This window comes from Rattus rattus, chromosome 6, assembly GCF_011064425.1.
Source record: "Rattus rattus isolate New Zealand chromosome 6, Rrattus_CSIRO_v1, whole genome shotgun sequence".
Taxonomy (NCBI): domain Eukaryota; kingdom Metazoa; phylum Chordata; class Mammalia; order Rodentia; family Muridae; genus Rattus; species Rattus rattus.
In genome coordinates, this window is record NC_046159.1 from 104919455 (window position 1) to 104946280 (window position 26826).

A 26826-nucleotide genomic window follows, 5' to 3' on the forward strand; every position below is an offset into this window, starting at 1 on the left:
ACCCTAGGAAATGAGCTGGGGAGGCCACAGCCCCTTACCTTGAAGATTTTTTTTTTAAAATAGGCCCAGTTAATGGAGCTATGAACAGCCTCCTCTTAATATACAATAAATAAGAGAAACAAACCAAACCACTCACTATGGGTTACATAGTGAGTTTCAGCTTGGGATACCCAGTCAGAAACCATCTCAGCAAAACCAACCATTGATGGTTGTGTTGGTCTGAGGATGGAATGATCTGCCAGCAAACTCCATCACCAGGGCGATGAAGATACAACCCAGAGATGCCTCAATGAGAGGAGGACAGTACCTGTTCTGGACATGGGCCTCCACTTGGTCTGTCACCTGTCCCAAGGATTCTTCCTCTTGCTTCTGCCGCAGCCTTTCCTGTCGGGCTCGGCGGCGCCGTTCCCTGGCGGCCTCTTCTTCGTCATCATCATTCCTCTGATAGGCAATTCTGTAACATTAAAAAGACAGGTACCTCAGCATGGCCAGCTGGCAAGTGTTGTCGTCGATGTCCTAGCCAAGCAGCCTGCAATGACTACTAATGGACCACAGCTCTTTCTTAAAGGGATGGCTCACTTTCTTAAGTTTGGGCACCCAACCAATTCCTTTTCAAACTTTTTTTTGTATTTGAAAAGCATCATCAAATGACCCAGGGGATAATTTACATTGATCAAATAAACCAGAACATCTACACCAAAGCAGATGCCTTTGGATACTGTGGGCTAGCCTATTTGCAATTCTGTACTGAGTTGATTATCACATGCAAGATTTATATGTGGAAACAGCAAGTATTGAACCCAAATAATCAAAATATGTATTAAAAAGAATTTGATACATTGCTTGAACTAGACCCAACTCTGACAGAAAGACCAGAAAGAATCAAAACCAAGACTCTGGCTCTAATAAGCCAAAGGTGTTCACTAAAAGTGAGAACACTAGATATCTTCTTTGGTCAGATTTTGTTTTCCCCTTCAGTTACTTTATGATAGTGTGTGTGTGTGTGTGTGTGTGTGTGTGTGTGTGTGTGCGCGCGCACATACGCGCGCGATTGACCACTGATAGGTAGCTTCAAAGTCTTTGCACTGTGGAAGAGTGTCAGCTAACTCAAAGCTTCCATATTGCTCACTGAAACATGTATTAGTAGGCCAACACTCATATGTGCTGTGTGTGTGTGTGTGTGTGTGTGTGTGTGTGTGTGTACACTTGCATGTGTATGTGCGTTTGCATGTGAATGTGTGCATATGCCTATGAAGGCCCTGAGGCTGATGTTAGGAGTCTTCCTAGAAGGCTTTTAACCTGATTCATTGAAGCAGGGTCTCTTAGTTAAACCTAAAATTTGCTTATATGACCACCTAGCCATCTTGCTTCAGGCTGGAATTACAAGAGAGCCACCATGGCCGCCTACATTTATGTAGGATTTGAACCCCAGTCCTCCTCCTTATGTGGTAGAGGCTTTAACCACTGAGCAATCTCCCCAACCCAAGGCAAGAGATGCCTCTAAGTGGGCACAAACTTTTAAAATGTATGCAACTACAAAAAGAATAATTTTCAAACTAAAGAAAACAAAATACCAGAGCCATAGGCATACAGTCCATCACATGTGAGTAATGGCAGCTTGCTCATCTTAGATTCACAAACGAGGCTTGCATTAGCTTAGATCCAGTACCTTTATCTGTGTCATCTTTTTCTTCAATAATACTATTGAGTATTACTGAATTATAGCTTTGAATTATACTATTGAATATCATTGAGTGATAGTATTCAGTAACACTATTCTAAAGGTTGGTTCATTTGCTTTTTGTTACTTGAGAAATTCTGACTCTATGCTCACTAAACTCTGCTACTGTGTCAAATGTCAATATAAATGAAGCGTCATATGTGAGCATGTGTGTTCTATCTATATATCTATTACATATTTTATTAAACCGAGTGGTAATTTTCCACAAATATGGAGGGAAGAGTAGCTTGATAGCATTAACATATGCCTAGATTAACAGTCAGAAAACTTGGTTCTCAGAAGGGATCTCTTAGGACTATTTGGCCCTTTGATCAATCTGTCATAAGTTCCTGTGGCCCTAAGTCTGTGGCAATCACATAGAAATGCTGGCTGTGTCCCCCTAGAGCACAGTAATGGGCGCCATCATCTGTTCATTGTTGGACAAGTTCAGCCTAGGAGCAGCCTTGTAAGGAAACATGAGTTCAATTCTAGACGTGTTGAACGTGAGGTGACAACATGACACCATACAAATGTTCCTTTCTAATTCAATTATGGTGTCATCAGCAGGAGAGAGCCCTTCCCAGTGGTTTGGCTTCAGCCTTTGAATTCTTGGCCTAATATTTCTTTGGCTTATTCTCAGTAGATCTCTAATCACAGCAGAGGGAACAAGTCCTTAAAAACTGCCTCTCAAGCTAAGCAAACAGGAATTCTTTATTTGGTCTCCCCGTTTCAAGATCAGCTGTGAAAGCACATCCATTTTGTAGCCTTCTTCTTCTTCTAAGACAAGCAAGAAATGTGAAAGGTACATATGGGGTAGCCCATGCTAAACACAAAACTCTCACTCTTGTGTTTTAGTCAATGTTTCTCTGTATATATGAGATGTCACCATCTTCCTCCTTCCACCTACTCTGAGAGTTTCATGTGTTGCTGACTTTGTTTAGCTGGGAGATAAACTAGTTTTGCTACCATGGCCGGGTCACTGCCAGCCTTCCTTCCTCTTGGATTTCTTCCTGGAAGAGCAACCTGAGCAAATGCCATCTCTAATGTCTCTTCTGATTCTTCTTGCTTTCTGTAACTTAAAAATCTAAGGGCAACCCATTAGCTGCTAGTAACCCCTCTTCTAGGGTACAGTTGCTAGAGGTTGCTTGGGAATGGTCTTTTACTGTTACTAACAAAACAAGGAGTTAAAGTTGTTTAGCAAATTAAAACAACAATAAAGGCACCACCATCATGGTGTCATGCTATTTCCAATCCTAATGGCCCAGACTCTGGACGAAGAGCATTATCAGTACGGCAAGATTTACACTTGGTAAATCACTTGCGATACAACTGTGAACACTGGCCTTACAGTCCTTAGCACCATGTAAATGCTGGGTGGATGTGGGGGCCTTTAACCCTCCTGCACAGGAGGCAGGAACAGGGGGACACTCAGAGCAAGCTTAACTAGGCCAGCTTAATCAGTGAGCTCTGTGTTCAACTGAGAGAACTGAGAAGATGCTGACCATCAAAACCTTGGTTGCCTTGTACATGTGCACTTCCTGTACACTCATGAACACATGCAGAGGCACACACATACCGTACATACATATATACATACATACATACATATACACACACACACATACACTCACGTGAACACAGTCAGAACTGTACCACATACACTCCACATACATACACACATGAGCATACTCAGAACCACACCACACACATACCACATACATACATACATGAACACAGTCAGAACCACACCACACACACACACACACACACACACACACACACACACACACACACACACACTCACACCAAAACCAAAAAGAGAACATATCAGTTGGTTTTATAAGTAAGACTGTGTAAATGACAAACTCTTCAACTGGGAGACTCCTGCACTGGCCCTCAGAGAGCCAAACAATTGATGACTTTTAAAAAAGCAGTGGATCCTTTGTACATCCACCATAGATTTAGTTTTTCTTTTTCTTTCTTTTTTCTTTTTTGTTTGTTTTTTGAGACAGGGTCTCACTATGTAGGTCTGGCTGTATTGGAACTCACTCTGTAGACCAGGCTGGCCTCAAACTCACAGAGATCCACTTGCCTCTGACTCCTATGTGCTGGGATTAAAAGTGTGTGCCACTATGCCCAGCTAGGGTTTATTTTTTCTTACTAAAACACAAAACAAAACAAAAGTAAACAAAAAACTAGTGGTTTGTTGTTCTGATTCTGAAAACAATGGACTCTTGTTATGTTTTAAGACTAGACAATTACCTAATGTATAAAGACAAAGGTAACTTAGCTGCTTAGAAGCATTCCAACTACCTCTGACATGATGCACGTTTGATGTGTGTTTTAGTTTTTAATAAAGTGGGGTCATGCTATGTGTATTATTTCATAAACAGTTTCTTTTTTCTTTTTAAATATAGCCAGCAAGTTTTTTTTTAAGATGTATTTATTTTATGTATTGAGTACACTGTAGCTGTCTTCAGACACACCAGAAGAGGGCATCAGATCCCATTACAGATGGTTGTGAGCCACCATGTGGTTGCTGGGATTTGAACTCAGGACCTCTGGAGGAGCAGTCAGTGCTCTTAACCACTGAGCCATCTCTCCAACCCCCAGTTTCTTTAATTAAACTTATTCATGACTATATTTTAACACATCAACAAACTACGTCAGTGGAAACAGTATTTTATATCTATGTACACCAGATGGTAATTATGCAGATATATTATAATCTCATATCCCACTGGATATTAAACATGTTTTCCCAGCTTTATGTCCCTATAAGGAGTGGTGCAAGGACTTCAAGAGTTCTCAGAAGCTACCAGTCCTGCTTATGAAGTCGAGGATGCTTTCTTCGGAGGCTGTAGATGCACTGGTCATCTGGCCTTCAGAAAGGTGACAACAATTCCCGCGATATGTTGGCACACCCACTTCGCCGTTACACAGAATGCATCCAAAAAGACAGACAGTTGTAGGATCCTTACTGTATCACTACAGCAGCAGCCATGGTCTATGTTAAAGGCAATGCTAGCATCTCTAATTTTCCACACTCTGGCCTTAACCTCATTTGAAATGCTGCTGACTAACAAGATTCCTATCTAACCAGAAGTCTAGAGATGCGTAACAACCCATTTTGGCTTCTATGAAATTTCAGCAGATTCCAGTATTAACCAATCTGTGTGTGCCCACGGCACACCAAAAAGCCACCTTTCCCAGACCACTTAGGAGCCGTATGGGATTCTGTGGTCCTCTGAACCAACTGAGAAGGACTCAGCTACGTTTCATACAGTTTTAATCAAATGTATTCCATTGCAATTTAAAAAATAGGCAATGTCCAAATCTACTAAGCAACTCTTTATTAAATAAAACAACTGGAGTTCCGTGGGCTCCTGAGCCATGCTGGCTCTAGGAGGGTTTATGAGGAATTGTTATGCTTCGTTGCTTGGCAACTGCTTTTGCTCCTCTCTTGTCACAAACATCTGGAGATGTGACCCACCTTTCCAGTGAAAGGCCAGCGTTGCTAAGAGCAAAATGACTCAGCAAATATTCGGGGCAAAGAGAAGGAATCTACCATGTACTCGAATATAATACTTATAAAGGAGTTCAGACAATCCCCAAAGTCTGTGACAATGACATGCTATCTATGACATGAAAAAGTAAAGGGCTGGTGTCCCTTCCATTCCCAGAACCATTGCTTAAAGGCCCTGGTGTGACTTGATAAGAAAATTCAAGTCTACGTACCAGCAAAAACTCTTTCCTAATGTCTCAGCTGCTCCAAGAAAACTAGCTTAAGTCTTGTAGCACCAAACCTCTGCTGCCTCCATATAGGACCAAGTTAAATTCTGGTCCTTTGAGATGGAGACGTGTATATAAATAAAAGCATTCAAACATGACAAACAAGGAAATCACTGAGGACTCAGCTTCTTTCCCTCAGTCTGTCAAGAGCTCAATGTGCGTCAGATGAGAGAAAGGAAGCGCAGAGTTGCTTCAGAAACATAGTCTTTGTCTTCTTGCTTCTGTGTTCCCCTCCTTCCATTGATTGTTGTTCATGGCTTGTGCAACACTAAAGAAATTCTCGTCCCACTGTCTACAGGATGGTCTGGGTCATAGTGGTGTGCGCTTGTACTCTCAGACACTTGAGATGCTGAGGTACAGACAAAGCTAGTCCAAGCAACTAACTCACTAATTCAACTAATTCAGAAATTGAACACAGCCAGGGATGTAGCTTAGTGGTAGAGTGCTTCACCTAACATGTGCAAGACTGAAGGTTTAAGTCCTGTTACCATGACTACCAGCTCCACCACCACCACCACCACCACCACCACCACCACCACCACCACCACCAGGAAGGAAAGAAACAAAGAAAGGGAGGGAGGGACAGAGGGACAGAGGGACAGAGGAAGGTTGAAAAGGAAAGAAGGCAAAATTATATCTCTAGTACTATTTGTAAAACACCATACTCCAGGGCAGGCCCCACATTCAGGAGAAGGCCAAAACAAAATGAAACTCCTCTCTCTCTCTCTCTCCTCTGTATTTGGTATTTTTTTTTTTTTTTTTAAATCAGTGTTTTGGTTTTCAGTTTTTGTCCCCCACCCCCCTTTTTGGGAAGAAACATGCTGTTGGTTGGGTAGGAAGGTAAGGAAGAGCTGGGAGATGAGAACGGAGAAAAAAATATCAAAATATATTGTATGAACTTTTTAAAAAAGAAAAATTAGAAACTACTCTTATCGAAGGCAGGGAACCGATTTCCTTGTATGGTTAAGAGCATTAAAACCCACAGGTCTGCGAGAAAAGCCTCAGAAAATGAGAGGTCCTCACAGTTCTCTATTGAGGCCAGTCATGAATGCTCCACTCGGATGGAAACTTGTAGTCCGCTTTCCTGGACTGTCCCCGCCATGTTCCCATATCTTAAGAAGGATGCACCAAAAACGCCGCCAAGAGACAGAGTGAGGTCCTTGTCTGCCACAGTACACCTTACAGAAAGCCACCGTCGGTGAATTCACAGAGACTCGAGAGGCCGGTGGAGAGTTGACTGGACCTAAGGTCAGCTCTGATAGTTCTGCACCTCATGGGACCTCCACTTTCCTGTGAGTCATCTGAGAAGAGTGATGCTACTTCAAAAGGGATTTCCGGTTTGTCGGTGAGATGCCAAACCTGAGAGATGTTCCCAGCTACCCGCAGCTGCACACTTCCCATGCAGGCTTCATCATCTAGTAGAAGAAGGCCTGGGCCTCATGGGCAACTCTTAAGTAGATATTATTATTATTATTATTATTATTATTATTAATTATTATTATTATTAGTCCTTATAGTTTCTGCAAATGTCATTGTCTTAATGAGGTTCTTGCAACAGGATCTGACTTAAAGAGTTAAACATTTCTGTGGGTTAAAAATATGTCTCCTACTTGGAGGCAACATGACTCATAGACATCCAGGACTGGTTTTTGTACCAAAACTCCAGGGGTTTTCTTTCATGATATGGTGTGCAAGCAGATGTTCAATGCACATCTCATCGGCACTGTGGGCTGCTCACTTCCCTCGGTGAGTCTGAGGCCACGGCTGCAGTGAGGAGTTAAAAGCCCTGAGGCACTGAAAGGAGTCCTCTGTGTTCAGTAGACTGACTGCACCTTTGGAACTTAGGAGTTTTATCGAAACATTCCAAGCTCTTAAATATAATTTTGTTTACGTGGGGTGCTGGCAAGATTTCCTGGTTTCGTTGAATGCCTATGAAGTCCGATTCTGAAGTTTTCCCTTGGATTCCTTGAGAGGAAGGGAATTAAAAGCTACCATGTAGGAAAATAAAACCCATGAAAATAAAAGTATTTCCAGTCAGCATATGGGCAAATCAGTGTGTGTGTGTGTGTGTGTGTGTGTGTGTGTGTGTGTGTGTGTGTGTGTGTGTGTGATCAATAAAAGGAGAGAGTGAAAGGAAGGGTCTGATTGAAAAGAAATTTGGGGGGGGGCTGGAAAAATAATGTGCATATTCATTATAGGGTTCATTGACCTATCATATCATTATTGGGGCTTATCTACTGGTGTCAAGGCACACAAGAAAATGGGTCACCTTGAAGACAATTACTCAGAAGAGAAGTGCATCTCAGTTCACCTGTCTTCCCCTTCCCCACATCCCTTGAGTCACTAAAGTTTGTATACCAACCATATAGTTGGGTTTCCCTAATGTTTGCAAACTTCGAGTTCTTAACACGTGTCCTCATAAGTTGTCACCACCTGCCCATCATTTATTTACTTTATACAATGATGGCATCTCACAGTCACACACATTTCTGTAGCCGCAGACCATGATGGGGACGTGAGCTACAGAGCAACAGACAGGGGGAAGAGAAAGAAAATAAGACCTTCTTACATCTACATACACCTGAGAGGGCTGGTTCTTAACATCAGTCCGTCAGCATCCTGTGTGAACTGATCATCAGATTGGGTCAGGTTAGGAGAAATCCAGGACACTAGACCTGAGAACATTCTAAAATAATCCTATCTGGGACAAGCAGATGCTTGCAATTCATTTATGAATCAACGCATACCATCACAAGAAATTTTAAGATGAAATATTCTAAAAGATTGAAATTAGTTTTTTTAATATTAAAAAAAAACTTTTATCACAAAGAGCGATGTGTCTGCCCATGACTATAGTGTAACTTCACACAGTAATGATCAAACGGACAGTCTGATGGGCATACACCTATCCGCTCAAGCTGATCAGGGGCTTGTGAACGTCTTTTCAATACCATTCCCTTGCCTTTTAAACAGCTCCCAATCACCCCTGCCTGAATTCTGCAGTGTTTCTATTCCCCTCCTGCTTTCGTTTTATAGCTTTATCCCCATGGTCTGTATTCCCAAATACTACATTTGAAAAGGTTTTCTTGTTAAATACTTTATATAACAATGGCATATGCAATCCTTGACTGGCGATCTTCACGCAACGTTATGCCTCAGTTGTCTTAGGAGTCCCTGTAGTTTATAAAGATGGCTGTGACCTGAGCGTGCTTTCCAAACCTTCCTTGAGATCTGTGCTGCGATGGGCTAAGTGACTAGGATCTTCTTCGACTCTGATCTTACGGCGTCACTCTCTTTCATTTTTTTTTTAAGCTCACAAACAGCTTATGATATTCAGTGGAAAAATAAAAATGAGTAAAACCTGGGTTTATATTCTTATGAAGCCGTTATTTTTCTCACATTTCTTTTGAGAAGAAAGAATGCGTATCATTAAAGTCAGATTTGGAAGGGTTATTCCATAACAATTTCCTGAGATAAACCGAAATCTATTCGCTTTCTCCCAGACACGATTGAATTCATTCCATCTCCCCATCCGTTTCCCCCGCCATATCCAAACAACAAACTTGTTCCCGCACAAACTTTCGCTTTTCAGTTTATAGAGTTTATGGAAGGCTGGATGAGAGCTGGAGAGAGGACTCAGTGGTAAAGAATGTCTACTGCTCTTGCAGAGGACCTAAACTCTGTCCCTAGTACCCACTTCAGGTGGCTTGCAATATCCTGGAACACCAGGGGGTCCAGCACTCTTCTGGCCTCTGCACAAATGCACACACACACACACACACACACACACACACACACACACACACACACAAACTAATTAAACTCTCTAAGAAACCAAAAGGAGAGAAATGTAGTTCTAGGCAAGAGAAGATTGGTGTTGGAAAAGATGTATAAAATTATTTAGTCAGTGCCTGAGTTAGACCATTACAAGGAGACATGAATTACAAGGAGAAAGGGAAACAAGTAAGTAGATAAGAAGTTAATCAAAAGAAAATTGGCCCAAACCACCGTCCACTTGAAGACTCAATCAAAAGGAAAGTTGCCAACACAGATAAACCAGCTACCTGCGTTCTCATTAGCATTGGCTTGTCATGGATCACAGCCTGATTCTCTAATGAGCATCACGAGTACAAACCTCATAACTCCGAACGTGCGAAATACAGAAACACGACTCATAACGTCCTTTGACTTTCAAAACGCAAAAGCCCGGGGCAGGGGTAAAATCAGACTGGAGATGTTCTCTGACCACCACACCTATCAAAGGATATCTTGCTTTAACGTATATGGTGCATGGGCAATAAAGACTAAGTATAGACAAGTTTTTAAAGTCAGACATGAGAAAAATAACTAAAACCCGGGTGCTCACAGCTGGCCATAACACCGTATGTGTCACAACTGACTGACACCTGATAAAAGAAGCGTGTCAGGAGAGTCCCACAGTTCCAGGAGCTGACGCGGCCGCAGCCGCGTCTGACCACAGGTGTATCCAAAGTCACATTCTTTTCAGACACGCACTTCTGTCTTCTTGGGTGAAAGGCACGGACTCATCTTAGAAGGGTTTTAGAGTGATCTAAACACTTGAGTGATCCCAAACTTGAAGAATTTGTGAGACACAGTACACGGGCCCATAATTTCATGTGGTTTTGCTTTCAATTATGGGGCCGTTATCACATGGGTAAACATTTGACGAAAGAAACAACGGAATTGGGGAGGGAAGAAATCCGAAGACAGAATGTCCTTACATGGAGTTTCAAAGCCTGTGAGTAATTAAAGGGAATCTCTGCGGAGGAAAAGTGGTCCTGCAGACACAGAGGAAACGGTCCACAGCAGGCGGAGGGAGGCTGCTTGTCCTTACAGAGCCTGTGTCAGCATCCTTCCCAGACAGACAGGCGGTGCTTAATGTGGGGGAATTTATGGATAATGGATTTTCATAGCAGATCTTTTATGATCTTTCCCGCCACAGCTTTTCTGCTTCCACTCTTACTTTTAATTGGAAAAAGATTTACTACTCACTTCCTCAGGCCCTTTCCGTTCAGATGACATAGCCCTGGTCCCTCGACTCCTCCCGGGACATACTAGTAACAGGAGACCAGGACCTGTTTCTAGGATCTCCAGAAAGAGACATGATTGTCATTTCAACATTGTCTAGGTGGTCCTTACTCCCTATCTCCACAACTACCCCATCAACTCATCTGGAATCCACTGGCTTGCATCTCCCCTCCACGAGTGTGCTAGCATCTCAGAAGTTTGTTTACGAGTGAAGGTAAACCTTGAGAGGAGACAGGAAGTGGGAAATGAAGAGCTACATCCTGGACACTTGGGCCACCAGAAAAGACACGTATCGTTGCAAGGGACTTGGCAGCTGCCTCTGGGTCCAGCTTTCCTGCTGTTGGGAAAGGAAGTCAATAATACTTCTCCACTCTTGGTGGGTTATGGTCCAGTCGAAGGAAACCTTACCGAAGACAGGGTGTGCTCAAGAGAGAGAGGGGCGATGAACGGACACTCATTTATGACGTGGTAAAAAGCCAAACCAAAGAAAACCTGTTTCCATGCTTCAAGATGCCCTCCCGGCAAAGGCAAACATGTCCTCATTTTAACAGATGAGGTAACATTCAAAACGAAGCGTCTTTGCTTGTGTGTACTGATTAAATTAGCGGCGTTGAGACAGCTGAAGGGTCAGGGAACTACCAGGCTTCTGAGAGGGTGACACGGGCCTTACATCTTAAGTGCCATCTTCTGTGGCACTTAAAATGTCTAGGAGAGTCCTCACCTGGACGTGTGTCCCTGTATCCCAACAGACGAATAACCACGAAGGCTTAGGCTGTTTTCTGCCGAGACACGAAAGCAACCACTGCTGCAGTAATGGAGACAGCAGACTTCTAAACCGTCACATAGTTTAATGACAAATGACCACTTGCAACAGCAGCAGCAGCGTATGGGTTTCTAATCCTGTGTACATTCTTCTCTCTAGCCAAACCACTGGCCATCTGGACCCTGACTCGAGGGCAGGCAGTTCAGTTTAGTGGAGAAAGCAGAGCAATGTGCCCTGGGCAGGATGGGGTATGTAGACACCTAGAGTCTGAGGAGGAGGGAGGAGGCAGATACCAAGGTGGAGTTTTGGATTGTGGTGTGGGATGTTGGCTGGGGCTGCCTACGCTCTGACACGAGGCAGCTAGAATAAAGGCATCTCTAAGACACGGATTTGCTCTGCTCAAGCCATTGGAGGAGGAAGCCAAGGGGGAAACGTACCTTAAAATGGAGTTATGATTCGGTAGGGGAGCCAAGAAATGTGCAAGGATGTAATGGCAGTTCAAATATGGTAAATATTAAAGGAGACGTATGCAGAAGCCTAACGGATGGCTAATACCACTCTGACTGTAGGATCAAAGAAGGCTTCATGGAGAAAGTGACATTTGAGCTGGATCTAGGATTCGGGGTGTGCAAGGAGGGAAGAGGCCCTTTCTTCATTCACAGAGCACAAATGGAAAGTTGTGAAGTCAGGAAGTGTGGACATGGAAAAGCAAACAAGTCAGTCTGGCCAGGGTTCACGAGGCAGGAAGGGCATCAGGGAAGCTCGGGTTATGTATGGTCCAGACCCAAGCGAGGCTCCCACAAGAGGAAGGACAGACTAGCAAGTCTACAGATCTTGAGAGGGGATCCTTCCCGGGTCCAACCCCATGGAAACGCAGCCTAAATGTAGGGCGGCACACACGGAGAAGGATTTCCTAGTTCTGTCTCCACTCCAGGTGTTTCAACTCATTCTACAGCTTTTCCCCGGGAAATAAAAGAAATAGGGCCAGCTACCCGACATCGAGGGCTCCATAAATCTTAGCAACAAGAAGAGCCCTCAGCTCAGCAGCTCCTCGGGTCACTCAGAACAGTAGTCTGTGACAGACTTCTCAAGAGCAGAAAGTTAGGCCTTCAATTCTTTGTGAATGGAATTGCTGTTCTCTTTCTCATGGCCCCCTCCACCCCAGTCACTCATCAGCCTCCCCACTAAACCTGCACTTCTGTGTGAAGGTGTGAAAAGCTTAGGGGCACAGATGACCCAATAGGATGGAATTGAGGAGGTTGTTTTAATTTAAGCACTGCTCTGTAACGAGGTAACCTGGGACCTGAGCAGGGCTGCCAGCTACTGCAGGGACACTGACCCAGGGTTTTAGTTCCCACCCAGGGTGTCTTCCCACCCTGCGGACCTTCTCAAGGTATTCTGCCAATTAACAATGGCCTTCCAGCCCAGAAGCCAGGGACTGACAAACGATGGCTGCTGGTCAAATCCAGTCCACACACACGCATGGTTATTTGCTTGTAATTGATTTATAGCAATGGCCTTAAAACAAACTTTGGTAGTATATTCCTATAAAAAAATTAAACAGAGCTAGGTGTGGTGGGGAACAGCTTTATTCCCACCACTCAGGCAGAAGCACACAGACATCTATGAGCCTGGTCTACATAGCAAATTCTAGGTCAACCAGGGCTACATATTGTGACTTTGTCTAAAAGACGAACAAACACGACAACGACAACTAAACATTTAGTTATTTATAACTTCATCACACGTGGTACTACTGAAATGTTTAAACACTGTAAAACGCAAAAAGAAATGTAACAGGATAATATCGAAACGACCTTGTGAAAGTGAGGTCTAATTTATCAATATTCATAAAACCCCTATTACATCTCAATCTTAGTTCCAACACACTGCGATCGGTTGTTTGAAAGCCTGGCTAGCGAAAACTTCAGTTTATTCTGGCATTCGACTTTCAATGACAGTTGCAGCTTAGGGTTTTTTTGTTGTTGTTGTTGTTGTTTTTTTTTTAAATTAGATGAGTCTGAGTGATGGCTTGAATTTATATGTGAGTATCATGTATACGCCTGGTGTTTGAGGGAAGTCAGGAAACGGTGTTAGATCACTAGAATCGTGAGTGGTTGTGAGCCACTGGGGATGTAGGGAATTGAAGCCAGGTCCCCTGCAAGAACAACTGCTCCTAAGGGCTGATCTCTCTCTCTGGCCCCTGGGTTTTGTGTTGGAGCTTATGAAAAATGTCTATGTACAAGTGGAAGAAATAAGTGCTCGGTATGTTGACTCATGGAGCTACCATACTAAATCTCCCCTGATTCCCAGTATCTGTCCACTGTTTCTCCTTTCAAAGCCACATGAAGTGTTTACTCATCTAAGTAAATTGCTTCAACACCTACTTAAAATAGTTAATTTTAATTAATAGTTTAGTTTCCTCCCCGAGTCTAGGTCTGAAGGCATGATTGTCCTGGTAGATCGCACTTCCATATTTTTCAACAACAAAATCACAAACGGAAGGGGCTGTTTTCCACATAACTAATTTCTCACCATGTGAGTTTTTTCTGAAGATGAGAATGTTTGTCAGTGACTGTGGGGATAGCTGAGCGGTCGGCGATGGCTTGCACATCTGCAGTGGGTGGATGGTGTGCTGTGGGGTTGGGTTTCGGTAGATTGCAGTCTTTAGGAAAAGCTACTCAATCCTCACACGGTCTGCTGACAGACGCAAGGGAGGAGCTGAGGAAGTCCTCCTCCATGCTCCCTCAGTGAGGTGGGCATTAGCTCCCTGTGCACACCCTTACAATTTCCAGCAAATTCCTTTCTGCCTGCAGCATCTGTGGAAACCTTTAAAGCGCACGCCTCCTTCACGAAGTTAGTTTAAACAAGATAAGGCCGACCCATGTGAACTTTCTCAGTCCACGGAGACTAAAGGGCCATGTGTTACTATGAGCTGCACATGCTCCTCCCCAAGGACCGCTCGTAGCTAGAAAAGGGATGTCATGGACAAAAAGGATGAAGGCACCAGAAAAACTTTAATTTTTTGCCCTCTCACTCCATTTTCTCTTCCCTTGTCTTCCTGCTTCTACATCAACATTCCTTCCTTTCCACCTGCCCCCTCCAGACCCACCGACCCTCGACCCTCGAGCTGGGCTCAGATGCAGCCTGAACCTCAGCCCGTGCCTCTCGTGAAGTCACCGAGATTGTTCCAGATCTGCATCACAGACTGCTTGGTTTGCATCTAAGCACCTCACCCCTTACACTCTCAGGCATGTTTTTCAAGAGAACCTGAGTAAAGTTCGGTTTCACTCCCATTGCCGTGTGCTTTCCATACGCTGCCTCTGAAACACTGAACAATGGCACTTGGGGAGGGAGGCAACGAAGGTGTTCCCCGATGTGAGGAATCTCACTGAGGAAAGGAATGATCTTCCCGGTTTTGTGACTATGAGATGACAGAGCAGAACAAAACTGAAAGAGAGCAACAGCCATCAGCTTCCTGGCTTGGTGGCAGAGGTGACGTCAGCAACAAATACAAGAGTGGGAACCCCCCAACACGTCACATTTCTCTCAGACCCTGCCCTCTAAACGTCAAAAGCATGGGAACCCCGACACCATATTTCTTTCAGATCCTCCCCTCTAAATGTTGAAAGGAATTACTGGCCACAAACTTTCCAGTGTTTGCTTGGATACGTGGCTGGTACATTCTGCACTCTGGTCTAGCATGCAAACATTTTGGTGGATTTATCATAAATGTGTTTGGCATTCTTATGCTTCTTTCTCTGCAGAGGTCATTATTCAAGGACCCTTGGAGCTCGGAACTGGGAAAGATGTGTTTTTTCTTGTTTGAAACAAAACAAAACAAAACAAACAAACAAACAAACAAAAAACCCCAAAAACAACAACAACAACCACCAAATTGGTTGTGGACAGAAGAGATATCTGACTTGAACTTAGTCGATCATGTGAGGCCAAGGCAAACTGGATCAACTGGTGTGTTTTCTATCCAGACTGTGGACTCTGGTCCACATCAAGGATTTATCGTTCTCTGTGTTTGTATGTGAATGTGTACATGCCGTCTGCCTGTCTCTCTCATCGCCATATGGCAAATCATGACTTGCCTCACGGACACTGAGCAGTTCTTTGTTTTCTTGATGCTTTGGGCCATGCCTTTCCTCTGCGTGGAGGAGGAAGGTTCATCATCTTCCCTTGCAAATTTCTTATATTCTCTACACTCTCTTTCTCTTCTCACCAGCAAGCCTGGCATTGGTTTTGGCTTTTCGTCATGTCAGTGGAAAGTGAAACTAATTCAGGGCGAGCAGCATATTTGGACTTTGCTAGTCCTTTAGAAACACTTAGTGGGCTGTAGCCAAAACTGGTCTGTAATTGAATGGATGTTGTGAGAAACACAAAGATTCCCAGTTCTGTCATATCATAGGCTATCTTGTTTAGTTCCAGACCTTTTAACTACTTGTCCAGTCAGTCCAAATATTAAAAGAATAGTTCCAACTGGCTATTAAGTTCTCAGAACACGATACTGACTCTATGTGGTATCCTTAAACCCAGGCATTAGTAGCCCTAACTCCAAAGTGAGACTGTAAGGCTTGGGCTCTCTACAGCTATACTTTGGAGCAAAGTGTATAAAATTACCCTTTATGTAGTTGTTTGCTCTCATCTGTGGGGCTGCAGCCCAAGGCATTCCCTGGATGGTTGATACTACATAGAGTGTGAGACCCTCCATATATGAACTTATGATGAAATTTAATTAATAAAAGAGGCACAGCAAGACATAAAGCACAGTGATCAATAACAAAACACAACTCCAATGATATACTATAGTAAACATGATTTAAAAATGTATAAACTATGTCTTGAACTCATTTGATTTGACCACCCTACACAACTTTTCACTTGATGATATCTTCTGTATTATTTACTTTCCAAACATCCAGGACAAAATATCCTGGAAGAAGTCACATATGAGAAGGAAGATTTACTTTGGTTCACAGTTTGAAGAAACTAGTGAGGGCTAGAGAGATGGCTCAGAGAACTTGCTGCTTTTGCAGAGACCCTGGGTTCAGTTCCCAGCACCCACATTGGATGACACACAATAGCCTGTAACGTCAGTTCTGCGGTAGCTGGTGCCCCCTTATGGCCTCCATAGATACTACACACATGTGGTACACATACAGGTAAGCAGATGTACACATATGTTTTAAAAAATAATTAATTAATTTTAAAAAGTATTTCTTTAAAAAGAAAGGGAAGGAAAACTTCAGTTCATCATGGTGGGAAGGTTGCGGCAGAGTTAATGACAGGAGGAGAGCAGTTGGGTTTTGTCATAAGTCACCAACTAAGCAGGCAGAGAATTTAGGAAGAACCAGGCACTGATTCTTCCCCACCAGCAACCCACCTTCTCCAGCTGGTTCCCATGACATCCCAAGACATGACCATTATCTGGAGAAGAGGTATTCAAAACACCAGACTGTAGGGTGTACCTCACATTTAAACCAGAACACATTCTTTGTGACTTTCTCTGCCAACCATTTGTTTTATAATCTCCTTTGTATCCTTTAAGGAGCTTTCCCCTGTTCTCTAGCTCAACACACTTTTGCTGGTTAATGTCGCTCTGCCTTTAACCTGTTTGTCTACATATGCTGGTCATTGTCTAATCTATATTCCCAGCTTAGTCTGCTGTGCTGAATTTCCAAATGCCCCGTCTTCCCTGAGAATGGAACACCATGCCAGGAAGAGGAGACACCCGACTAATCGATTCAGGAGTTTAAAATGTCTTCTCCATTCAGCATCGTGTTCTTGCAGCCTAATACTTTTGAAGATAAGTGGTCTCTATTTAAAAAAAAATCCCTTGGTTGTATCATTTCAGCTTTGCTAGATATACCAATTTTACAATTTCACAATCTGAAGTTGGCTTACCGTTGGAGGAAAATCGAACAGGCATGTATCAATTGAATGGTACCTCAAGGAATATATAAATTATGGGACATGGAGAAGACTTGAAAAACTATGGCTTCATTACACGCAGCTTTGAAACTGAATATACCATTTTCAACTGTTTGGCAGGAGGCTTTACTCCTTCTGTGTGTGGAAATGAGTGTTTAAACAATGGCCGTGTGTCTAGAAGCTGATTTTGGTTTCAACTACAAGACTTTATTGTTGAGTTTAAAACAACTGGACTTGAACCTACCGGCCCAAGAAGAAACCTGTCTGACCTGTTTCAGGTATATGCTGTATTTTCTTTAAAGGTTTCAAAATGTCTGGCCCTTGAGGGAAGTAGATGATGACATAATAGACTTTATATTCAGGGACTAGGATCCCAAGGTCATCAACCTTCCATACACAATAGAGTCACCGAAGGCAGCTCTTCAAAGTCCCTGATACCTAGGTTGTGCCGCAGCCCAGTTGGAGCAGAGCTGCCAAGGGCATGAGAGCTGCTAAAGGGACTCCAGTCTGCAGGCAGGTGGAGAAACCTTGACTCTTCCCAGGGCCATACAAAGAGCCTAGAGCAGACGCAGCTAGGAGCACAGAGTCCTTTGAAAATGCAGCAGAGTAGGGAACAGCTAGCTCCAGAGGGGACACAGATGACCATTTTTCCTTATAAGTGTAATTGTAAGCTTCTTGTTTCCTTCATCCCATGTTTAACTGAGTTATGCCAATATTTAAAGGCAACTGTAGGTGTTAATACCAGCACACAGATTCTTACAGTTTAAAAATATATATAGGTTGAATGTATGAAATAGCAGACCTCTTCTTCTTTCTATAACCAAATTTGACCATCGTTATCATCTATCCTGATGACCCAGAGGATTTCATCCACAGCAATTCTTTTTTTTTTTTTTCTTTTTTAAACCGGATCACGGATAAACTGTGTCAGGATGCTATTCACAAAACTCAGCCGAAGAGCTGTGGAAGGACAAGTCTTAAAGTTTGTTTTACAGCATTTGAACTGTCAAAAAGAAGAAACCAAGTCAGAAGGCAGCCAAACCAACAGAGATACCTGCCAAACCACACCTTATCCTCCTTGATCAGCAAAAATACCATCCATCGCCTGACTCCCCTTACCTCACCCACTGCAGCTTGTTCCTTCCCTTATTAGGACACTGGCAGGGCAGAGGCCGCTCCTGTCTCAGGGCCCAGGAGTGGCTTCAACAACATGTGCAGCTCATAAGAACGAAGCCAGGGTAATAGGCACAGAGGAGGGGGTGGCTGGAAACCTTAAATCCTCACTGTATGGAGGACAATCCATTCTTGGGAAGGCCACAATTATGGCTTTGGAAAACAAAACTTTCCTTAAAGGCCAAACCAAAATTAAAACACAATCCTGAGTTTTTTTAAATAAAAAAAATTGCATTCTCAGGAGGGTGTTTTTGAAACTTAGAAATGCAATGAAGAGAACTGTGATCCGAAGGTTTTCTAGGGAGTTGAACATGCATTTGTGAATGGTCAATCTTTGCTTTTGGTAAGGTGTGGGCTTTGGAGGTCTGTTTTAGTTCTAAGCCATAGTACATGTACCTAGATATCTATCTCTGCCTCTGTCTGTCTCTGTATCTCTGTCTCTTGATCTATCTCTGTCTCTCTGCCTCTCTCTTTGTCTGTCTCTGTCTCTCTGTGTCCCTGTCTCTCTGTCTCTCTGCCTCTGTCTCTCGATCTGTCTTTGTCTCTTTGCGCGCCCCCCCCCTCACACACACACACACACACACACACACACACACACACCTGGACCACAGAACACAAGCCTCACTGTCTCTTCAGTCTTCCTATTTGTCACCAACTTACTGTGGTGTGACCTTCTTTTGGCCCCAACCCTAGCCTTGGCTTACACCCTCTTCCTTGACTCACAGTGAAGGGCCATTCATGCCAGACTTCTCTCCTACACAGTATTAATACAACCGAGGGTGCTTCCAAGTCAGGACGAGACATCTCCTTGTTAAGATCTATGTCAGCAAGGCTGCCTGCTTAATCCCATCCTGTTTGGTGGCTAAACTGTTTCTGGACCCAATGCCTGAACTCAGGGCCATCCAAGCTGTGACAGAGTACAACTAATTTGCAAAACACTTTCATCACATATAGGATGGAATCCGATCTTCACGATGGCCATGGGATGGATGTTATTACCATGTCTACTCACAGCTGAGAAGACAGGCTCTGAAGGGCGGAGGGATGTAGAATGAGAGCTAGGTTTCGGCACCACTTGGAACATTGCTGACTAGTGCTGTCTTCTAGATCCAAGATGTCAAAATCCTGGGTTCTGTTCAACTAAGAAATCTGGAAGCCTACTGGAGAGAACCAAAGTTCTCGATTCCACAAGGGGCATCCACAAAAGGCTTCAGAGTCAGTTTTAAGCTGGAGGGAACCTCGGGAGTCACCTTAACACATCCCCCAGGGTGGGTTACAAGCTACTGATTGACAGCTGGTTCTGCTAAATTTTACATCTTGTTAAAATTGAAGGGTTATCATTTTCCAGGCTAAAAGGCCAAATCTAACAGCCGCTATCTGTGCAAAAAAGACAAAGATATAAAAGAATGAGAAAGACCTAGCAACCCACAACTTCTGATGAGTGAAAATAAAAAAACAGTTTAAAAGGCCGGGGAAATTTTTAACCAAGATAAGTCCTATGTGTGGAAGCTGCTGGGCTAGGAAGAGACATTACGGCTGGTCCTTACGGCGAGGCTGAGCAGACTCAACTGTTCATAGAGTACAGTCCAGGTAAATAAGCCTGCACAGGGGAGCCGGTCACATGGTCAGGATTATACACATGGTGTGTTAGAAGCATCCGGCTGACGTCAACGTGTAGGCTGCCTATACCATGGTGTTACTTACTCATTTCTTTCCAGATGTCCCTTGTCTTACGTGTGACAGCACAGGGATTTAGATGTTAGGATACGGACAAGTTCAGAGCTGAGACAAGTTAACCCTCATTGGCATCCTAAAGTTTGTGTGGTGTGGCTAACGGTGAAATGTGAGGAGATACTAATGTAGTGGGTCCAGGTCTCCCACTGGGGAAAGGGAGACACACGTGATCTCTTTTTAGGACCCTTGGGGCAGCATATTGTCCCCTAGGTTGGTAATTTTAGGTGGAATCCAGGAAGATCAAAGGTCCTGGATCCACTTTCTTCTATCCGCTCTGGCCTTGCCCCTCCTGGAGAAGAAGCTCGTCAGTCAGGAACTGATGTAATGATACAATCACTGCCAGATTTACCACGCAAAGGCCAGAGGCCAGAGCTGTGGAAACACACACAGGGAACAGCACTCAGCCCGGGAAAGCTGCAGAGCACAGGGCAGTCGTCTGCAGGCGGGCTTTACCCACTCCCAGGCTGGGGAGAAACGGGCCCTTACTTTTGCTCCTGTGTAAAACGAAGATAATCCTACTTACTGCTAGTGGTGTTAATAGTCAAATGAACTAATAGTTTTCAAGTCCTTAAACAGTGCTTAGCATGTAGTGGAGTAATGAATGCTAACCATTTTTAGGTCTTCGTCATCATCAAATGGGCTCTGTGCCTACACAGGCTTTCCAGATCAGGCTGCTGCTTCCCAGTGAGAAGGAAGGATTTTTAAGCATTTTTCTTATTTTGTTTATTTGTGTGTGTGTGTGTGTGTGTGTGTGTGTGTGTGTGTGTGTTGTGTGTGCAGATGTACGTATTGGTACACACATCCCCATGTGTAAGTACACAAAGGCCTGAGAAGGGCACGGGGTCCTCTTATCTTGCCTTCCCACTCTCTGTCTTTATTCCTTCAGTGCTGGGGTTATAGGCATAAGCCGACATGCCTAGACTTTTATGTGGGTGTTGGAGATTTGAACTCAGGTCCTAACAGCACAGCAAGCTCTTACCCACTAAGCCACCTCTTCGTCCCCAAGAAGAACTTTTACCAACTCAAGAACCTCAAATTCCTTTTCAATGATAACATTGATATCAGAGAAATGAGGACACTACGACATCCACATAGAGTTAGTGTAAAGGGGCACATCGTGTGTCCTGTGTGTATGCTCAGGGTCCACCATGATTTCCTGTGCTTTTGTAGAGAATAAAGGGAAGATGGGAGAAACTGGGGAGGGGGTGGGAGTGTTGTTTTTTGTGTTTTTTTAATCTATTAAATGGAATGCGTTTCATATCTTCTTTTCTCTACCTCTTTCTTAATCCACGTCTCATTAACACGCAGACAGGAACTTAACATCAGAGAGCTTTGTCCTCCCAAGCCCCAAAAGGGAAGAGGCTAATCCCCTCCCCCAGCCTCTTTGAGGCTGGCTCAGTACCAGACCTCATGAAGGAGCTACAGATCAGAGCTCCAGGCAGGGTGCTTGGTCCTAAGTCTCCCTGGAATGGTTTTAGACAGTGGGCTGCCAGGAAAAGCTATCCCTACTGCCCCGACATCGTCCAACCAGCCGGCATTTTAAACAGACCCAATAATTACCCCGCTTACAGCTGAAGAATTAAGCTATGAAATGTCATGTTAAAGTTTTACAATCTTCCAGTATTTGTCATGCATCGTGACCTCCCAAGGACCTGATTTGACAACCTAACTACCAGTACCTCAGAATGTGGCCTTATTTGGAAATCAGGCTTTAAGACGGAGCCATCAGGGTGGATTCTAATCCGGTAAGAAATCTGGACAGGGAGTAAAGCATGGCAAGGGATGCGACAAGAAAGCCACCAAGGAAGACAATCAGAGTGATGGCTTCTACAAGCGAGGAATGTGGGAGACTGCCGGCCGAACTGGAGGGGGCGGCTCCCGAAAGGAGCCAACTGTGCCTTGTACCTGACTTAATTAAGATTTCGCTTTGCAGTTTTAGGTTTCAAGAAAAACTCAGAAGGTAGAGATTTCCAGGCATCCCTGTTCCCCTGGGCTCTTAGCCTCCCCCCTCAGAGGCATTCCTCCAGTAGAAGGGTGTCAGGAACGACTGACAGACCCAGGCAGGACTTGCTCCTTTTACAACTCTGCAACCAGGTCTTGGGTGTTTACCGTTCTTTCTTAAGCACCTCACTCCTCCTTAATGTTTGGATTTAAATTTGTATTGGAATGACAAAGCAGGGCCATCCAGACCTTGGTCCTGGTACTGTCCGTTCTGTGAATCTGAACACCTTGGCCACACAGTATATACCCCGCCCTCGCAAATCCTCCTGCACTCTGCTCTGCTCCCTGGCCCCTCCTGAGCCTCTCTCTCTTTCCTTCTCCCTCCAAGCTTCAGCAATCACCAGCGTGTCTTCTATCTCCGTCAGTGTTGACTTCTGCAGAGCGAAGTATGCCTGAAATCCTACGTTGGTCTTTTTCAGACCAATTTCTTTCGCTTTATAGTATTTGTGTCCAAGTTTCCCACATTTTTTTTCCCCATGACTTAACAGCCTGTTACTTTTCAGTAGTGGATAATATTTCTCTGTCTGGGTATATTCTGTGCTCATCCACAGAAGGGTAATCACCTGTGGAAGGGCCACTCACTTATCATTTTTAAGACTCTTAGTGGGGGTGATGCTTTGCAACAGTGACCCCAGGAACTGATACAGTAGTCATTTTAAGGGCCGGGCAGCAGCTCTGTGTTAGTAAGGAGCAGTTGTAACATGTTTACTAGGAAGGTTAATTACATTGTATTGGTGTTCAGTCTAGCTGGCTTCTTAAAATGTCCTCTCCCCTAACTTCTAAATCTCTCTTTTCATATACTCACTTTCACCTTTGCTGTGTTCCTGTAGTCTTTTTAAACCTGAGGATAGTGGGAGTTTGCACTGTAGCTCTGAGAGATATTTATACTCCTTAGCACTCCAGGCTACCTGGGAGAGGTTGGATAACAGAGACATCGCCACTCTTTGGGACAGGGTTATTTTTATTTTTATTTTTTTTAACATGGTCTCCTTCTAACTCACCAGTCTTGAGACCTAGGAGAGGCAGGATCCTCAGACTTCATGGATCAAAGCGCATATTTAAGTAAGGTCAGATATTTAAGACGTATGTAGGGCAAGAGGGGAGAGTGCGAGCTTTGCAGACTTAAGCTTTATCTGTACAACTCTTTGCCTCGAAGTTAATGGAGTTAGCAAATTCTTTCTGGGTGTCTTTCATTCCAGGAGAAAAGCTCCTTCCTGTGCTTAGGTCTAGGGAACTTTTGTGGTTAGAAAATCCTCAAGAGGCTAGCTAACAGCCCCCTCTGGGATGCAAGATGTTTGGCCATTTCGTGGGGACATTAGCAAACTTTAAAGGTGTGGCCGGGCCTGTGGAGTGTCATGTAATTCTAGGAGATCTGCTCACTTACAGATGAGCTGAGTTGCGTTCCCCACAGAGGTCTGTTGATCTCTTAACCCTAAGCATCTCATGTGACTTCGATGGGAGGTCTTAGCAGATGTAACGAAGTGGAGATGAGGTCATCAGAGTGGCATGCAATCCAGTACAACTGGTGTCCTCTAAACACAAACACAGACATGCACGGGGGCGGGGGGAGTGGGAAGAGACATCCAGAATGGTGTGTGAAACTCTCTGAGGCATGAGGCCATGAGCCAAGGGACATCTGGGGCCATCAGAAGCTAGAAGAGGCCAGGACAGATTCTTCCCTGCAGGTCTCCTAGAGAGAGTCCCCACTGACACATTGGTTTCAGACTTCTAACAAGTTTCTATTGTTCTAAGCTACCCCTTTACCTCTCCACTTTGCCCTGGCAGTCCCAGGAAACCAATTCATCTATCAGACTTGGCCCTGCTGTCGTGATTACTTAGCAGTGCCCCCATTCACCTTCTATGCACCAACTCCCTCAAATGGCTCTCATTGTTAAGCACCAACCCTCCTGCCTTTTGAACTCTCACTAAACACCAGGAGCTACGTTAACTACAGTCATTTAGGACAAATAAGGAAAATTAGGAAGTCTGTGCCTCAGTTTTCAGCAAATGTTCTTGAAGATTGCTCTTGTCCTGAGGATAATTGTGTGGGATTGGCTTTCTAGCAGGAACTTAACAGAGCAAGGACAGCCAGAGACAAAGAACTCTGACTTCCTGAAAAGAGGGATATGATCATGGACACAGGTTGACCACAGACAGAATTCCATTGCGCTTGCTCCAGCCCTTGGGGCTCTAGAGTCTCTGGGAATGCTCAGAGTCAAAAGCAGGGGCGTGGTTTGCTGCAGCGCCTGACTGATCTAAGCTTCCATTGGGGTTCCTAGCTGTGGAGACTGGCTGTCTTAGCCTTCGCAAGCCTCTCCACAGGTGGAGAAGGCTGGGCACGGTGAAATTAACAACCTTTCTGCTGCTGCTATTTTCCTTATGGCTGTGACCTCCAGGGTAGAATTGTGACTCCTGACTCACACAGTCTTCTGTGCACGGTTGCTTGGCTACGGGTGCTCCAACAAAACATCTAGGCGGTGAGAGCATGTAGTAGAGGCTGTTCTAGGCCTCACCTCACGGTGGACAGGAAGCAGAACGCAACAGGAAACTACCAGGACAAGTATCATCCTCCCAAACCCCCAGCCCAACCCCAGCCCTCTGCCTGCTGACCTTTTAGGCTCCACCTCCTCAAGTTTCCATAATCCCTCAAAACAGCAGCCATCAGCTGGGGACCAAGTGTACAACAGGCAGGCTTGTGTGGGGACACTTCACAACCATCACTGACTCAATGATTAATAGTGGATGCTTAATTCTCTTCCCCCGGAAAATCCCAGGGGGGGGGGTGATTTTTTTTTTTTTTCTCTTTTTTTTTTTTTTTTTTTTTTCTTTTTTCTTTTTTTCGGAGCTGGGGACTGAACCCAGGGCCTTGTGCTTGCCAGGCAAGCGCTCTACCACTGAGCTAAATCCCCAACCCTATTAGCATCTTTCTATCTGTGACTTTCAGAGTGAAAGACAGAAGCACATGGAGGATGAAATTCTTGAAAACTCGACTGATGGCAACCCACTCACCAGCCACGGGTTACATACAGGCTTGGTCCCCGGGCTTGCAGTACTCTAGTTTGGAGGGGGCGCTACTCTTCCGGGGTGGGTCCTACTTGGAAGAAGTTAGCAGGAGAATGTCTGTGTCCTGGCCCTGTTTCCGTCTTTCTGTTTCCCAGCAACTAAGTTCGTAGACGGTGTCTTCCACCATGCACTTGTGCCAGGATGCACCCTACACCACAAACAGGCCCGAAGTCACAAGGCCACACGATCACAGACTGACACCTCTGCAACCATGGACCCAAACAGAGGAAGCTCGTTAAAGAACGTTCATCAGCACGGGTATTTTTGTCAAAATAAGTGCTGAAGAATGCAGTCGGCGAGCAGCCGTGGGAAGGTAAAACCTGGATGGAGAATTAAATAAAGTGGGCAGAGGTGGCTTGGAAGGAGGAGATGCCCAGAGTTACTCAGAGCCTAATAGGAGCTCAGCACAGGTTGTAGGACTCACTCGGTTTAATCAGCATCTGTATGAGATGAGGTTTATAATAAATTAGAAAGAAGATGTGGAAGACCGATGAGAAAAATAGACCATATTTTATCTACAAGTCAATTGCTTGAAACCGCCCTTACCAAACAACGTTGTTTAATACCCTAAGTTGCCTTTAATAAAAAGTGGCCTTAAACACAGTGGAAATTGATGTTGATCAGCCTTGTGGTGTAAAACACTGCATCAGGCAAAGCGTGCCCTTCACAAATTTGCTCAGAGCTTAACCACCCACCGACCACCTCGTTGCTTCTTTGATTTTTTACAAACAGCAAAAGTATTTAAGGGCACGGGTGGGGTGGGGGAGGGGAGGTAGGAGGAGGAGGATGACCTAGCTGGGTTTCTTAACCACAGAGCTGCTTACAACATCACAACCAAATACCACTCTGAGGTCTTCACTTACAAAGTTGCCAGTTTAAGGACTCTTGCTCGGTTCTATTGAGAACACATGGTCTCCCTAAGTGTTCCTCTGATACTAAATTTCCGTCGGGAAAGCAAGGTTATTTAACAACAACTTCACTAGTTTTTTGTGCCTCATGTTTTCCTGTCCTCTTCAGTGAATGGTGGATGTCTCTGCTCACTTTTCCACATAGCAGGCGCTAACATCTCCTTTAGAGCAGCCTCGCCATGCCACCGCAGGTTGAAGTGACTTTTTGAGACCATGGTACCAATTACAGGAGTTAGTTCAGAACTGAGGCCCTCTGACTACCATTGTAAAGCCCCTTTCTTCCATCTTCAGGTTGACCCCTGGGTCCTACAGTCTGGACGGACAGTGACCTGTATGCTGCTGTGAATGTAGGGAGCAGAGAAAGCAGGCTCATTCAGTAAACCTCAGCTTCAGTCTTTGGGATGGGACCTGTTTGCAGCTCACAGCATCTCTCCAGCGGGTCAGGACCAACAGTTTAGTGTGAAATAGAATTGTATGGGAAATATCAAAGGATATGATACATTACAAAGATTAATACTGTTGACATATGTACATTATACAGCGAGGTAATATATGTATTCATATACATGTCCATAAAAGAAAAAAATGATTTTTTTTTCTGGGGGTCATGAGAAAAGAAAAGTGAGACCCTTGGTGTGGATGATGCTAACTATGGACCTGTGCTTCTTAGATTGAAGCCACAG

At 44.3% G+C, this 26826-nt stretch overlaps 1 protein-coding gene across 1 annotated transcript in view; it reads right to left on the bottom strand.

Moving 5' to 3' along the window:
• Positions 1 to 26826, bottom strand: part of Cald1 (caldesmon 1) — a 175261-nt gene that overhangs the window by 36762 nt on the left and 111673 nt on the right. The window contains exon 3 of the mRNA XM_032906782.1: positions 308 to 454. Within this exon, the coding sequence (XP_032762673.1) occupies positions 308 to 454 (147 nt within the window). The remainder of the gene's footprint in view (positions 1 to 307; positions 455 to 26826) is intronic.